We start from the raw sequence: 16,581 nt of genomic DNA on the forward strand, positions 1-16,581 counted from the left end.
ATCCCTGCTTCAGGACCCCTGATTAAAGGTCGTCTGTCTAACCTGGAACTCTCAGGACCTTCAGAGGCACCCCTTTCCCTTGTTGCTGAGCCTTCCTGACAGGAAGGTTTCTCTAAAAACCTTCTAGAAGCTCTTCCCTGTTCTTCCAATTCATTGGTTTTAGCGCTGCCTTTCAGAGGCACACGGCACCCTACGTTGAGGGATGTATAGCACCCTTAGTCCCAATTATGGTGACAACCAAGCATCTTACACCTTTTTATAACACCCGTGGGTGGGGGCCGACATGGCATACCAGCCTGGCACCCCACGCCTTGGACATAAGGTCCACTGCCTGGTGCAGCTTCTGAACCATACTGGGTGTTCCCTAAGTGCTTGCTGTTGTTATGACCAGTTTTCCGTTCCCGTCCTGCCCCTCGGTTGCCCCCCAGGGCCCACCGGGAAGACCGCACGAATGTGCCGGAAAGGGCACGGGACTGGAGAACAGGATTCCTGGGAACCAGCATGCACCCTGTTCTCAAGGGCCCCCTGCGGAGGAAACCGTATGCTGGGGCTCCGTGGGGGGGGGGCGTCTCCGCGTGCGGGGAGACGGGCGGCAGTCCGCAGGGCCCTCCTGGGCCCGTTCAAAGAGGCGCACTGACTCCAGTGTGGAGACCCCCGAGCCTGCCAGAGAGGCCGCCGACACTGCCGTCCGCTGGGACTGCCGCTCACACCCGTGCTCTCAGGCTGCGCTTGAGGTTCTCCCCAGACGGGCGGGCAGGGCTGTCAGGAACGTAAGGTCTTAGTAAGCCAGGGCGTGAGTAGCAGTGGCAGGAAGCCCAGTGCACAGCGACGTCTGTGGACCTCAGGAGAAAAGACTGGTTTTCCCAGGGCTGTTTCCCAGCCAGTGTGGGTGACAAGGTCACACATTTTGCGGGAGACAGAGATTCCCGGCTTTATAACCAATAGGGACGTCTTACGTGTTTGATCTCTTTACAGCGTACAGAGCACGTTTCATGGCTGTCATTTTAGTCTCTGGACAACCCCGTGGGGACAGCGGCTCAGGGACTAACACCAAGTTGTGGCTGTCGTTATTTTTCCTTATTTTATTCAGTTATTTTTATTGAACTAGTTATTTTTAATGCTTATTTTCCCGATAGCCTTTATGCTGTGGTTCTGTCTGTCACCGTCCACCAAGTTTTGTTTCCTTTTGTCTCTTTGCTTCAGGTAGGAGAGCTACTTCCAGGACTCCTTGTCACGCAGGCCTTGCGGCGGTAAATCCCTCCGCCTTTGTCTGTCTGGGAAGGCCTTTATTTCTCCTTCGCGTCTAGAGGACAACTTGGCTGGACATTGTATTCTTGGTCGGTGGCTTCTCTTTCGATATTTTTAACATTTCACGCCGCTGTCTCTGGGCAGGGTTTGTCCTGAGGAGTCTGGTAATAATCTGAAGGGGTTTCCTTTGGAGGTTACTGTCATTTTTCCCCTGGCTGCCTCGAGAACTCTTACTTTGTCATTAACCTTCGACAGTTTGTAATGTGTCTTAGAGAAGGTCCTTTTGTGTTGAGCTAATTAGGTGTGCTGTGAGCATCTCATACTCAAACACCCAGTTCCTGCCCCAGGTTTGGGAAGTCCTCATCCATTATCGCTTTGAATAGGCTCTGTTCCCGTCCACCTCCCATCTCCCACTGGGATACCCACGTCATGTGGCTCTTCCTAATGCAGTCAGACCATTCCCATAGAGTTCTGCATTCTTTAAACTCATAAGTTCTCTCTCTTAGGCCACCTGAATCACTTCTAGATCTGTATTTTCGAGCTCACGAATTCTCTCTTCTGTCTGGTCTGGTCTATTTCCAGTGCTCTCTGATGCCCTCTGCACCTCATGTATTGAGTTCCGCAGTTACAGGGTTTCTGTCTGATTCTTATTTTATAGCTTTGGTCTCTTTGGTAAAGTAATCCTTTTCACTGATTTTATTCCTAAGCTCATTGACCTGCCTTTCTGAGTTTTCTTGTATCTCGTTGAGCTTCATCGTTACTGCAGACTTGAGTCCTCTGTCATTTACATCTCAGTCCCCCGTGACTTTCCGATTGGTTTCTGGAGGCTTGTCGTTTTCTGTACATTTGAGATACAGTGTACTCGTCTTATCTGGAAACCGTTTTAATCGCAACGATTCAGTAGATTGATAGAGGTCATTCTTTGTTTCCCAGTAGGTGGTGCTGTAGAGCAAGTGTTTGTTTTCTCTTACCCCGATACCTGCACCTCCCTGGTCACCGTGGGGGGTGTCACTGTTGTGGAAGTTGACTCCTGGGAGACCAAGGTAATGACTGTCCCTCTTTGTCTGGGTTGCCTCAGTCTCGGGTGCCACCGTCATGGCAGGTGTGAGGGAGCCAGGTTCTTGAGCAGCGGCACTGACCTCTGTTACTAATGGGCCCTGTGACCGCAGGCACCACTGTGCTTCTGCTCCCGTGCCCCACAGCCCGAGGGCGGGGACCGGGGAGCCGGCCTCCCGGCACCAGCGCTGCTCCTGCCCCTCCTACCTTCTGCGGGCGCAGTGTGGGGGCTGCACCCTGACTCCTCACTGCTACTGCGTCAGCTGGGGCCCTGGCACCCGCTGCACTGCATCTGCGTACTTTTACTCATAACAGCCAACAGCTGGGACCTATACACAGGTCTGTGGACAGGAGAATGGAGAAGTTGTGTGTGGGATAGCAGGAGATGAAATACTGTATAGCTAGCAATCTGGAAGAATTAAATACTTATAAATGCAGTAACATGGATGAATTGCATAGACATTGTGTTGAGTGAAAGAAACAAGAGTACATACCATAAGAATCCGTTTCCTTGTAGTTAGGAACAGGCAGGATCTGCCTTTTGACCCAGCGATCCCACTTCTGGGAAAATATCCAAAGGAACCCAAAACACCAATCCGAAAGAACATAAGCACCCCTGGGTTCATTGCAGCATCACTTACAGTCACCAAACTATGGGAGCAGCCCAGGTGTCCCTCAGTAGATGGGTGGATAAAACAACTACGGGGCATTTACACAACGGACTAGGACTCAGCCATAAAAAGGAAGAAAATGTTACCCTTTGCGACAGCATGGATGGCCCCGGAGAACACCATGCGAAGTGAAGTAAGCCCATCGGAGAAAGACAAACGCCGTGTGTTCTCACTCGTGTGTGGAATCTAATGAACACACTGAACTAACGAGGAAGATGGGGGCAGATCAGAGCTGGAGAGCAGAGGACCGCTGGTGGGGGTGAGGAGAGATGGAGCAGAAAGGAAAAAGGACTCATGGACACAGCAGTGTGGTGACTGCAGGTGGTGGTGGTGGGGTATTGGGGGGCTAAATGGTAATGGAAAAAAAATACAATAAAAAAATAAAACTCAAAAAAAAAAGAATAGGCCAGAGTAACTGGTGGTGCTAATAGCGACATGGTCACCTTGGGAGGAGCGCTGGGGGAGAGGCATTAATGAAGCTGGGCCGCTCCCCACAGCGGACTTGCAGTGACGCCCGTGTCCAAGCAGAGTAAACAAAGGCAGGGAGCCGTCGGGTCGGTGCAGAGGTTCTAACTGTCGGCCCATGTGTTCACTGGGTTCCCCCCACTCTGTCTTCACTATAGGGTGACCCAAACCCACCTTCCCCCTGGCTAGGACTGGAAGAAAAGCTACTCCTGATAGTATCTGTACTTCTCTCCTCTGGCCTTCCTTTACCCAGCAGCACAGCAGCGAGGAGCAGTGAAGAGGGACAGGAACCAGAACTCCCATCACGGGGCACCAAGCCCCTCTGCACCTCTGAATCCCTTCCTGACTGGGGCGGGGGGAGCAGGGGGCAACTTCAGGCCACGAACCCTGGAGCCACTAAGCCAGGGAGACCTGAGAAATCATCTTGTACCTCTCCTGAATTAAGCCCTCCCCACGACATTGCAAAGCCCACCAGCCAGACCCGGCTTGCATGTGTACAAGTGCTCCCATCACGGGGACTTCCCGTTTCTCACTGACACTTCCCCACAGCCCTGCTGTGTGCCAGCAGCTGAGTTAGGTGCTTTCACATGCAGAATTTATCCTCCCAACATGCTACACTCGAGGGGGCCAGGCCACAGCCGTACCCCGTTCCTACCTGTTTTACAGAGCAGAAAACTGATGATTGGTAAGTTCCGTGATGTTACATCACGTGACTCCGAGCAGAGGGGACAGGAAGGGATGCAGAATAACGGCTCCAGGCCCCCACGCCTTCAATGAGCCCCAATTGCTAAATAATTGTAAATGTCTGAAGGAGCAAAGTGTAGAGGTCAGGCGGGCCGGCGTGGGATCCCGCCTGCTTGTAAGCACTGAATGTCTGGATCCTGTCTGGTCTTCTCTGTGGCTTTCCCTACCGGGCCTGGCATTGATCCTGGCAGTCAGTTGATATTTCTTGATTGATTGATTGATATTTCTTGATATAAAGATAGTAATAACGCTATTTATTAGTGTGGCACATTTTAACTTTTCCAAGTGATACTTTTAACTAATAACCCATTTATTAATGCATTTCAAGTACTAGAGACTATGCAGAGGGTTCTAGGAGGCGTGAATACTAATTTGGAAAGACCCTTGTCCTTCAGGCTCTTTGCGTGTAGAAGTCTAGATAAGATGTACCACAGTGTGACCTTTGCAGTGATCCCGTGAGGGCAGTAGAGCCAAGAGTGTCATCCCCATTTTATCAGGGGAGAAACTGGGCCCCGGAGACGTGCGGTGACCACCGTAGGTGACACAGCTGGGAAGCAGGGCCAGGACCCAGGAACCTGACTCCCAGCTCAGGTCCCATCTGGAGGCTGGGACCACACAGCGTTATAGTGAAATGAAGTCACCGGTCTCTGGCCCCTCAGTGTTCCGAAGATCGTGTTAAGAAGCTGCCTGGGCGACCCCACCCCCATCCGCCTGTCCTCTGGCAGCCCCAGGGGACACAATATCCTTGCCCCATGGCAGCTCCCTCCAGCTCACTTACCTTTTATTTATTTAGGCGTGTTTCTCTCTCTTTTCCTTCCAGGTTGTGATCAATTATTCAATCGTGAAAGGGCTGAAGTACAATCAGGCAACACCGACCTTCCACCAGTGGCGCGACGCCCGCCAGGTCTACGGCTTGAACTTCGCCAGCAAGGAGGAGGCGACCACGTTCTCCAACGCCATGCTGTTCGCCCTGAACATCATGAACTCCCAGGAAGGAGGTAAGCGGGGCGCTGCGCAGGCCGGGCCGCGCTCCTCTCCCGGCCCCCGCTCCACCTGCAGGCGCCCTCGCCCCCCCCCCCCCCGTCCCCGCCGGGCTGATGTGCCGTGGGCTCGCGCGCACGCTGCCACCTGACTCCAGTTTGAAAGAAGAGGGGGTGACGCTGGCATCTCCTGCCTTTGTGAGCCGCGGATTTGCTCGGCTGGGTTCCTGAAGCCGCGCGCCCAGGCCGGTTTTACACTGGCCGCCCTGCTTCCATGTCCCGGACGCGCGCTTGGCAGAGATGGGAGGGGGCGAGCAACGGCTTATTTTCTAAGTCAGTTGCTGACGTGCCTGACACGCCTGCTGCGTGTTTTCCGAGTGTGAGGACCCGCAGGCAGACCACACAGGAAGTGCGCAGAGGAGCCTTGCCCTCAGGGAACCCCGTATTTGGGAGTAGACAGGTCCCTAGCCTGCCAGTGACACAGCCCTGTGGTGCGTGGCCTGTGAGGTGTGAGCAGGGTCCTGAGGGCGACTGCCCATCTGGGCGGCCGGAAGGGGTGGGGACTCGCAGCGAAAGGCCCCAAAGACCTGGGAGGCTGGGGCGCGCCTGGTGCCTGGTGCAGACAGGGCCGGGGCGGGTGCTCGCAGAGACGCGCCTGAGCCGGGCAGGCAAGGCAACGAGCAGAAACGCGTGCGGCTTTCATTGGGACTCCGCGGTGCTGGCTCGAAGGGAGGACCGGGGCCATCGAGGGCGTGGGCGACAGGCATGGACAGACACGGCCCTGCCCTGGGCTGCAGATCTGACCGTGGCGGGGCCTCGGCCTTCCAGACCCGGCTTGGAGTCCCACTGCTGGGCGGGGGTCCTGCTTCTGGGAGGAGCCCTTGGAGAAGGGACTTCATCTTTCTGTGCCTGTTTCCTCATCTATAAAGGGGCGGAGCATGGGGTTACTTTTACCTTTCAGTGAGCTAGAACGTAAGGTGTTCCGCAGACTGCCTGACGGACACATAGGGCCCGTGTTAGCGGTGTGGGTGTCACTACTGTCACTGCTATTGCCGCTGCTACAGTTGGGGTGGGAGGTGGGGAGACACGGTACTTCGAACCTCAGTGGAGGTGGCTTTTGAACACCTTGTCACCTTGCTACACTGCAGCCACGGGACCTGGTTTAAACATAGGGGAGTTTTTGTTAAGTAGGTAAAAATCATGCTTTGAGTGTGCCGTGCCTCGCATGGGTTGTGGACAGAACAGGTACGCACAGAGTGCGTTCCCACCGTGACGTGGCTCCAGGGTGGGTTTTCTGCTGTGACCTTGGGGTGCGTGGTGAGGGAGCCGCTCACCCACGGCGGCGTGTGGCGTGGCCAGCGCAGGGCCTGAAACATTGTGGGTGCCAAATAAATGTTCAGTCACAGTTTTTTCACCCGAGAGCCTTGAACTTCGCAGTAACGTGAGCTGAGTTAGAAGTTCCGATCTGAGCTGCCTCACCTGCCCCCGGACATGAGAGTTCGGCTCCCCTTTATCTGCATGTGTGGATGTGTTAGGGGCAAAAAACAGAAGAAAAGCGTTTTAACTGAATCAGACCACGGACTCTTCCACAGCAACTGCTTAAATTAAATGAAGCTAGTTAGTCTATTTAATTCGCCATAGACTCTCAGGCAAGTCAGTTAATCCACTTTGTTTTCACAGAAGAAAGCTGTGACCTCCCTGTTAGGAGGAATTAACTTAACAGCATCAGGCAGTAACTCAAGAGTCCGAGCCCGAACTTCCACTGGGTGGACCAGTGTCTTTGTCAGGGTTGGGTGGGGTCCCAGCATGAGTGAGGCTGGTGTCGAGCCCGTCTGGGTGGGTGGCCGGGGGAGGGCTCCGGGCCCCTCCCCGCCGGGACCGCCAGGGCGTCAGGTCTGGGGCGCAGAGGGCTTCCGCAGTCCCAGCGGCTCTGTGTGCACTGCGTGCGGTCTGCGTCTGCCGCATTCCTGCCCCTGTGACGCCAGGGGCCGCTGTGCCACGCCGGTCGGCCCCCCTGCCGTCGGGGACTCAGCCCGGGCGGCCTCTCCCCCACCCTCCTGTTGGGCTGACTGTGATGTCCCCTGGTAAATCCCCCCTCGGGAAATCGCCCCCCTCCTCCCTTCCTCGGTGGGAGGCAGGTTGCTGTAGTGAGGAAGCATTTGTTTGGGGGCAGCGAGACGTTACATTAAGTGTCTCTGCCACCCGTGGCCTTGGGGCCGTGACCGCTACCCCCTAGGGTTGTTAGGGAGATCAAATCTGAAATGTTGATGAAGCTCTTGGTGTCTAGTGCATGGCGTGTCGTAAGAGCACAAATGACACTGGTTCTTTCCCTCTTGGTCTTGTTAAACGTGGTTGTCTCCCGTGAGTTTCCACGTCCTTGTGTGTATAGTGTGGTCACAGGTCCCTCTTACAAAGGGGTGGAGAGGATTCCAGGGCACAGTGTGGGGTCTGGCACTTCGGCCACACTCACCTGCGACTCCCTCTCCTGCCTGCTCTGGGCTGGATGGGGCTCACACCTTCAGTGCCTGGTCTTTTCTAAGCGCAGGGTCTCCGCGGGCTGGGTCCTGCTCAGCGTCCCCATGTCTCCATCCTTGTGTGTGGGCAGACACACCAGTGTGGCCGCCTCTGGGTTTCCAGACCGGCCAGATAGGAGACACAGATACAAACCTTGGAAGCAGCTCAGACCATCCAGATGCCAAGGACTCAGTGCTGGACAGCGTTCCCATCCCCCTTCTCTTACCTGAGTCTCATAACAGCCCTGGAGGTGAGTCTCCAGATAATGTCAGTAGGTTAGGAAACCAGGGCTCAGAGAGGGACGTGACTTTCCTGTAATTCCACAGCCAAAGAATTAGTGGAGTCAGACCCAGAATTCCATCATTCACCAGGTCGTGCGGTCTGCGTGCTGACAACAGGCAGAGGCCACAATTGGTCTTCGGTCCTTCCTGCCTCTCCAGCTAGCGAGGCCACTGTCAAGCCAGGACTCTGACATATTCTAGAGAGAGAATGGACCCGGCAGAGCCCTGTCTTTGCTGCCTCGCTTCTGCGTGGAAGAGACAGGCCTTGACCCTTGTAAGATCTGATCTTCTGACATCGTCACCAGGCCCACTGCTAGGAGCAGGTAAGACCCTGTGAAGAAACTGGAGCAGTGGGACGTCCTTGACCTCGGAAGGGCCCAGCACATGCAGGAGGCAGGCCCCACGTCGCCGTGGTCACTGAGCGAGGCAGTCCTTGTCTATTACTGAAAAGCAGCAAACGCGGACAAGCCAACGGTACCTCTGCCCCTCCAGCCCAGAGGTGACTAGTGACGCTCCATCCTTCCAAACACCTGCGTTCACACAGGAATGAGTAACTGCCACAGGAGCCGCCTCTGCCTCCTGTCTCCTACCGGCACGCCTCCCTTCGCACTGCGGTGTGAGTGTCTTCCACGTCGGGAAGTCTGTCGACGCACCATTTAAGTGGCCCGAGCAGTGCCCTGACTGCCACGTGAAGAGGTGCCTACCTGAACCGGCCTTCTGCTTTTCAGCGTGTGGCTCCGCCCCGGTTTTCACTATGACCTTCACGTAGCAGAGGGCTCTCTCTGTGTTGGTGTTTGTGTGTATGCTTTGTATCGCGTGTGTTCATCTTACTCCAGTTATTCTTGGGCACACTTCTGAGCCAAACAATGTATACATTTTTAAGTCTTCGTATCTCTTGCCCAGATGCCTTCCAGAAGGGGGTGCTGGCTTACGCTCTGCCCCACACTCAGGACAGCCCCGGCACTAGGCGTGAGTATCTAGTGCCCCGCAGTGAACACGGAGAGAAGGCAAGCGCATCATTCTAACGTGCGTCTCTGTCGCCTAGTGCAGGGGAGTGTGTCTGCGCTCTAACGGGCGCGCTCGTTTTCCCCTTGTTTTCAGCGGTAGCTTTAACGGAGTGCGGCGCAGGCTGGAGGAGCGCAGGCTTCTCGCACCTGTAGTGACCCCGCGTCATTCCCTCCTCCCAAAGTATGTGCGACCTCTGCTGACAAAGGGGTCTGGTCTCATGTGCTACGCTTCAGGCTCAGGGATGGAGAATAAATATCCCTCCCTCCCAAGCTGCTGCGAAGTGGCTTCTGTAAGTCTCGATGTCCTCCGGGGTCTTGGCCGGGCAGAAGGCCCCAGAAGGCCCAGCGTGGCCCTCTCCATGTGCTGCGGATGAGCTACACCCGGGTGCTTGGCAGGACGTGGCCTTGGTGGCGGGGAGGTGGCAGACCGGTTCTGGGGCTGACCGTGCTGGCAGCCGCCGGTGCCTCTCTGGGCCTCAGCTTCTTCACCTGGGGACGAGGTGGCATGTCTGCCTCGGGATGCAAGTGTGAGGAGGTGGGGGGTAAGGAAGGCTCCTGAGGCGCACGGAGTGGGGCCGGGAGGGCCATGTCCCATTCAGCTGAGGCCCGTGCCACCCTGCCACAGAGTCTGAGATCTCTGGGCAGTTCGCCTCTGGCGTTCACTTGAGTGCGTGGGAAGAACCCGGCCTGGAAGTCAGGGGTCTGGTTCACGGCCCTGTCAGCCACCGCCTCGCACATGGCTTCAGACATGTTTTATCTCTGACAGGCGTTGGGGTCACTGGACAAGGAGCTCTCCACGGGGACCGCTGGCGTGGGGAGGAGGGGCTGCACGCTGCGTGATGTGACGGGCAGCCCTGCTCCACGAGGGCTTATTCTGCGTGTCCCCGGTGCATGTAGCTGAAAGACTTAATCATCTGGGCCAGAGCTGAAGTCTTTTAAGAAAAAGCTTTTTTTTTTTAGTTTGTAACTTCACGGGAATTGTTTTCTGTTTATAGCATCAGCGTTCTCTGTGAGTAGGTGCAAACCTCTGATTACATCTCCTAGTGTCTGAGCTGAGACGTACGCTCTGTAGGGGTGTGTTTGTTTTTTAAGATTTATTTATTTATTTATTTGTTTATAGCGAGAGGGGAAGGGAAGGAGAGGGAGAGGGAGAGAAACATCAATGTGTGCTTGTCTCTTGTGCGCCTCCAACTAGGAGCCTGGCCCGCAGCCCAGGCGTGTGTCCTGACTGGGAATCGAACCAGTGACCTTTTCGTTCACAGGCCGGCGCTCAATCCACCGAGTCCCAGCAGCCAGGGCTTCAGAATGTTTTATTACGCGCTACTTCTTATCTCCCCTGCATAGTTCACTGAAGGCATTATTTTTTTTCTAATTTATGTACGTAGGTTATGTAATCCATGAATTTCACTTCAGGATAATGCAGGGAACATTCCAAAATGTGTGTCTCATGAAAGGGGGCCGTTGTGTCTGGAACAATGGACAGGAAGGTCTGTGACAATGGACTAGTCCCTTCTGGCATCACATCTGAGGTCTCATTTGAGTGTCCCCTGGTGGTGCCATGTGGATACACAATGTCTGCCCATCTCAGCCAAGGACACTAAACCGGAGAGGGGCTCCAGAGGTGGCCCAGTCCTGGAGAGAAGCTGGGACGAGACCGCTGTCCTTCTTCCATCCAGACTCAGGGGCAACGTGGCGCGGTGGGAAGGACGCCTCCCCCCAACTCCCCTCTGTCCTCCGGGCCTCGCTTCCAACACCAGGGTTTCCCAGGGTTAAGGGCTGTTTCAGACTGCCCCTACCGCCCCACCCTCCTACTTCAGATGCCAGCAGAGCCAGGTTGTCCCCTGTGCATCTAAATCGGAGGTTCCCACAACCCCCTCGTGGAGCTCAGGCACTTTACTAGATCAGTTCACAGAACTCATTTTACTTACGAGACAGTTTACTTATGAGATTACTATTTTATTATCAAGGATATAACTTGGGAACAGCAGATGGACCAGGGGCCTGGGGCCGGGGTGGGGGCAGGGACGGAGCAATCCGTTTCCACTGGGTGGAAGGCAGTGAATTTCAAAGTGGTCATTTGGAAGAGTTCCAAGGGTCCACACCCTGATGCAACCAGAATCGTTTCACTTTTTAGTACCCACTGGGTCCCTGGAAAAAAAAAAAAAAAAAGAAACCTGGTGGCTCAGTGGAAATCCGCCTGGGGCGAATTAAAACACGGTGAAGGGCTCGTTCTCGTCGGCCTCTCGGATTGTAACAGCGTAGCTGTTTCTTAGTTGGTTTGCTTGCAGTAGCATCGTGGGTGTATTTCAGGTATGACTCTCCCGGTGTGGGGCGCTAAACGTTCTCCCAGCTCTCCTGGTGTCCGTGTGCTTAGCCGATGCCCAGGACAGCACCCACACTCAGTGGGAAGGAGCCAGGCAGGGACCCCGAGACAGACAGCCATTTCCGCACCTTGCCCCCGTCGTAGAGGCGTAGAGTCGGGGCTGAATTTTGCTCCTCATAAACCTTTCTGTTGACGATCACCTACCTTTTTCTCCTAAAGAAAAAGAAGTCCTGGGCTGTCTTACCTGAGACACAGAAAGTAGGCCCAGCACCACCCACCTGAAAGCGGGAGGACGCTGCCCCCCCCCCCCCGCACCCCCACACAGCGTCCTGCTCCCGCTCCCGACTGCCCTCTGGCGGCCGCTTCCTGAGCGCCAGGCCGGCTGGTTCTGGCGCGGCCTCTGCCGGGAGATTTCACCCTGGGGCGCCAGGCAGGCCCTCGCTGCCCTCCGGCCGAGTTCCCAGGGCCCGTGGCCACGTGTCAGTGCCCCAGCCCGCTGTCCCCTCTCACTTCCTGCTGCACTTGGATGCGGTGAGGCCTTTCCAGCCACGAGACGGGATCCCCCTCCCCTGCACCCCGCAGGGCTTGGCTCGTGCCTCCGTCCTGACGGTGAACACGGTGCATCCTGTTACCCCGTGCCCCCAGTCAGGCTGGGAAGTCACGCAGGGTCCTGTTTGTCACAGGCCCCTCGAAAACCAGCCCTCAGTCTAGCCTGTGAGCTCTTGCTGCATCCACGTCAGGTCGGGGAGCAAACCAAGACCCAGGGCCCTGCCGGGTCAGGGGCCTCAGCGCAGCCCCCAGCCCTGCGCTGGGGTTGCACCACCTCAGCCCCGTACACTCATTGTCTCCCCTCGAAGGGCTGGGGCAGGACACTCACTGGTCAGCCTCTCTCCCCTTCTTTAATCTGTCCTCCCTGCTGGCACTTCTCACGTGACCTTTCTGAAGACCCACGGTCACGCCGACAAGGCTCTCGGTGGCCTGGCTCCGGCCTCATCTCAGGGCCCCCCTTGCTTGTGTTGCGCCACGCGGGACCGGCCGTGCTCCTGCCCCAGAGCCCCTGCCCGTCTGCCGCCCGCCCGCCCACGCGCCCACACGCCGTAGGCCATCACCCCATCACCCTGCAGGGCTGCAGCTCGTGGTTTGCGATCTAGACTGGGAGCCCCTCGAGGGCAGGCGCCCTGAAGAAGGGCTGTCGCGTCCTAGGTGTTCGGGACGTGGGGGCCGCGCACCGGTTCGCTCCCGTGTCCCTTCTGTGTGTCCGCCAGCCTGGCGCCTCCTGCCGTCACAGCGCTCCCTGCAGACCGAGATGCCGTTCCCGAGCCAGCGCCGCTCGCCAGCCTGTGAAACTGGGCGCAAGGTGAGGGGTGCTATCTGTGATTGAGGGACATGGCAAACGGAACTGTCTCACACAGAAATCGCACCCGTCACCTTGGCCCGCCTCGCACCGCCCCGACAGGAGCACGCCTGCCCCCGCCCGTGGCCCTGCGCACACGCCCCGCAGCTGTTGGGCCTCTGAGGTCTGGGCGCATCGGGTGTGGACTCAGACCGACCTTGGCTCAAATGCAGCTGGTGCCCTTGGACAGTCACTTCAGCTTCCTGGGACTCGGTTTCTCCATCTGTACAATGGGTTTGTCGCTCCCACCTCACAGGGGTGTTGTGAGGAGTGCATGAGACGATGTTTGTGAGCATTCTCTGCCGCCTGTACACTGCCGAAGCTATTTAACGTTGCTTACATATCTGTGTATTTGGAAAGTTAACCATAGCGACTCCAGGGGTGACGCCGGCAGCCCGTGCTTTGGGACACCAGGTGGCCGGGCTGCTTGGGCCTGGCCCGGACCTGCAGGGCCGAGCGCAGGTGTGGAGGGCAGGTGGGGAGGGGCATTCTGGTGGCACAAGCAGATCTTGACTTAGTGGTCCCAGGAGAGGGTCTCTCTCTGCACGTTGGTGGGACTTGGGGTCCCTCCTGGGGGCCCCTAATTTCTGAACACCCTGCGGCCCGCCATCGTCCTGGAGCGGAGAGGCCTGCTCCCCCCACCGGCCCCAGGGCTGTCTCCCGGACGTCACAGGACACTGCCCGAGGCTTTTAGTTTTCCGCAGACGGGCTGGACACTGTGCGCAGCCCAGGCCGGAGCCGGCACCTGGCCCGTTGCAGAGCGCTGCCAGGGCTGGGCACGGCGGCCGGTGCGGGAAGCCGTCTGTGGGCAGCACCGGTGCCCGAGCGTGACACAGGCTCGGGGGCGGGTGACGGGGCGCCAGGCTGTGCTCCAGGCTGTCGCTCGTAGCAGCTGCGAAGCCTTCAGCAAGCCGCTCCCCCACCCCGGGCCCTGGTGTCCTCACCGTTGAAGTGGACTTAATATCCGCCAGCAAGGGCGTGAAGCTGAGGCAGTAACGCAAACGAGGATGTGATCTTTGAGCTCTCGGCACCATAAGAAACCAGGCTGAGCCCTGGCCAGGCGGCTCAGCTGGTTGGGGCGTCCTCCTGTACCCCAAAAGATTGAGGGCTCGGTTCCCAGTCAGGATCCATAGCGAGGTTGTGGGTCCAGTCCTCGGTCAGGACGGGTGTGGGAGGCAGCCGATCGCTGTTTCTCTCTCACATGGCTGTTTCTCTCCCTCTCTTTCTCTCTCACTCTGTCTCTAAAAAATCAAAAAATATCCTCAGATGAGGACTAAAGACAAACAAATATCAGGGTGTTGCTGGAACGCCCAGTCCCAAGAGACTGTCCTCAGACCTCACCCCTCCACGCGGCCAGAGTCAGGACGAGCGTGGGAAGAAGCGGTAGCCCCCCAGGGCCTAATGGCCGTGCTCCTTAAGAAAGGGAGCAGGTCTTCCGTAGTGCGCGCGCCCGCCTTCCCGCGCGTTGCTGTGTGTGCACCTCGTCCAAGTGGTCTTCACAGCATCCTCCCGAGACTGAAGGAGGCGTTGGGAATTGTCCCCACCTCACGGACGAAGAGCGAGGGCTCGCAGCAGTGAGGGACTTGCCCAAGGCCACAGCGGTGAGGCTCCTCATTCCAAGTCCAGGTCTCTGCCCATTGGACCAGATCGCCTCTCTAAGAGATGTTGGTCAGCCCGTGGCCACTGCCAAGCTCTGTACATCGTAGCCCAGCTCGGTCACGGGTTGATTGTTCCAGGCATTTGACCTATTTTCTTTTTTTCACTCAGCATCTATAACATCTTTCCTAAAGAATGATGACTTCACAGGTGTGCATTCTGCCAGGTTTAGCTCACACATGGTAAGAGCCCGCTCACATATCTTAGTCACCATCCCAGGGACTCAGCAGCCCAAGGGCTGAGCTTGGGCCACAGCTTGCATGTCTGGAGTGGGGGGGTGAGCACCTGAGGGCCTGCCCTGCCTGCTTGTCCGCTCCCAGCCTTCATGCGTCTGTCTAGTCGTGCAGCAGGGGGCCGGGTGCTCACCAGAGCCCACCCGCTGTTCTCCACGCAAGCACACAAGCAGGTCTCCCCAGGGCCGGGCAGCCCTCACCCGAGGCTCTCCAGGGACTTCCAGTCTCACTCCGAACCAAATGCAGACCCTCACCGAGGCCTGCAGGGACCTGCCTCGCATGGCTGCCTCCTGACTCAGGCCCTCTGCCCTCTATGCCTCAACCCCTCGCTTCCGGTCACACCGGCCTCCTCGTTGTTCTGCCGAGCAGGCCATGCATGCGCCTGGCGTGGGCCTTCACACCCCATGTCCCTTCCGCCCAGGATGTTCTTTGCTCACGCGTCACCAGTCGGAGCTCACACCCACCCACCTGCCACTTCACTTCTCTTCCCTGCTGGGTCCTCCCCCACGGCTCCTCTCCAGAACCCAAGTCCAGGGAGCACGTTGTCCACAGCTGTGTCCCCAGCGCCTCGCTCAGTGGCGGCTGGGAGTGAGAGAAGGAGCAGACACTGGCCGAGCGTCTGTTTGGAGCCAGGCGCCAGCACACGGAGACGTGGCCCCTGCGTTCACGGGGACCAGTCGGGTGGGGAGGACAGGGCCTGGCATGCAGGGCTGTCGGGGAGCCCCGGGCTGGGGGTGCCGGCCTGTGCCTTAAAGGACGGGTACGAGTTTGCCAGTTCGAGAAGACAGGAGCGGCCCGTGGAGAGGCCGCGGCGTGCGCAGGCGCAGGGAGCCGGTGGGGTCGGGTGCCGTTTCCGGGGCGCTGCTCCTGCTGGCGGCGGGGTGAGGCTCGAGGCACACGCAGGGCCAGGTATTGCAGGGCGGCCTTCTAGAGCCTAGACTCCCCTGGGCCTGTGAGGAAGGAGCCCCCAAGGCCCCACACAGCGTGGGATCCCTGCCCTGGAACCACAGCTCCTGTCGGGACTTGGAGGGGGGCCTGGCAGGTCCCCAGCTGGCCTGCGGCTTTCTGAGGCCCCAGGGCTCCAGGCTCGGGCTCCAGGCTCGGCCTCCCCCGCTCGGGCTCTGTGCTACAGCCATGACTTCTTCCTAAATGGGGTCAGCGATGGCTCGGCCCGGCCACTGGCCGCGGGGACCACTGTGCCCAGGGAATGTGCCTGCCTGCTCCCATTCGGAGAAGCACAGCGCCCTGTGGGGTGGCCGAAGGGTGTGGATGGAAGAGCACTGGCTGATGACCCCACCCCCACCCCGTCACAGGGCTGGCTCATGCCTCGAGACTCCACTTTCTGACGCGTCCCGTGGAGGGAAAAGAACGGCTTGTCAGGTCGGTTTGAGAAGCTGACATGGACCCGTGCACGCGGACATGCAGGGTAACCCTCTTAGGGTGCGAGCAAGCACCTTCCAGCCCCAGGAGGAGGCAGCGCTCGGAGGAGGAGCGTCCTCTGGGCAGGTGGCAGGGCTGCGGGCGGACATGGGGCATTCTGTGCTACAGAGGAGCTGCCAGAGGAAGGCAGGAAAGGAATAAACGGGAAAATGCAGGCGACCTCCTGGAGCGCAGCTGGAGGCCTCGCTCAGAGTGTGACCTAGGGCCTCGATGTCAGCCAGGCGGCTGCCTGTCCTCTGGTGTGTGGTGTGGCCGAAAGAGACCCCCCAGTCTCCAGAGTCCTTGGAAGTCTGTCATAAAAACTCGTGCAGATTTTATTTTCTACTCTATGACTATTTCCCTATTTTGAATTATTTACCAGCAGAACTGATGCCCTGCTTCCCCACATACCCCAGAGCACGCCAGGCTGCCGGTGCCCGACCCCCGAGCTGGAGGGGCCGCTCCGGTGCAGGAGGGCAGGGCAGGCCGTGGGCGGCCTCTGGCAGAGGCAGGAGCGGCCAGTGTCATCAACAGCACGTCCTTAGAGCTGGTCTGGGAATAACTTCCCTCCATTGCTTCCCTCCTTTGGCG

The 16,581-nt window shown here is 57.8% G+C and overlaps 1 protein-coding gene across 3 annotated transcripts in view; it reads left to right on the top strand.

Annotated features, from left to right (window-relative positions):
* EVL (Enah/Vasp-like) overlaps window positions 1-16,581 on the top strand; it is a 116,422-nt gene that overhangs the window by 74,164 nt on the left and 25,677 nt on the right. For all 3 annotated transcript variants that reach the window (XM_090271390.1, XM_090271389.1, XM_090271388.1), the window contains exon 3: window positions 5,005-5,182. In XM_090271390.1, the coding sequence (XP_090127516.1) occupies window positions 5,005-5,182 (178 nt within the window). The remainder of the gene's footprint in view (window positions 1-5,004; window positions 5,183-16,581) is intronic.

Source organism: Furipterus horrens, unplaced genomic scaffold, assembly GCF_987537825.1.
Source record: "Furipterus horrens unplaced genomic scaffold, mFurHor1.1.pri manual_scaffold_3, whole genome shotgun sequence".
Classification (NCBI taxonomy): Eukaryota; Metazoa; Chordata; class Mammalia; order Chiroptera; family Furipteridae; genus Furipterus; species Furipterus horrens.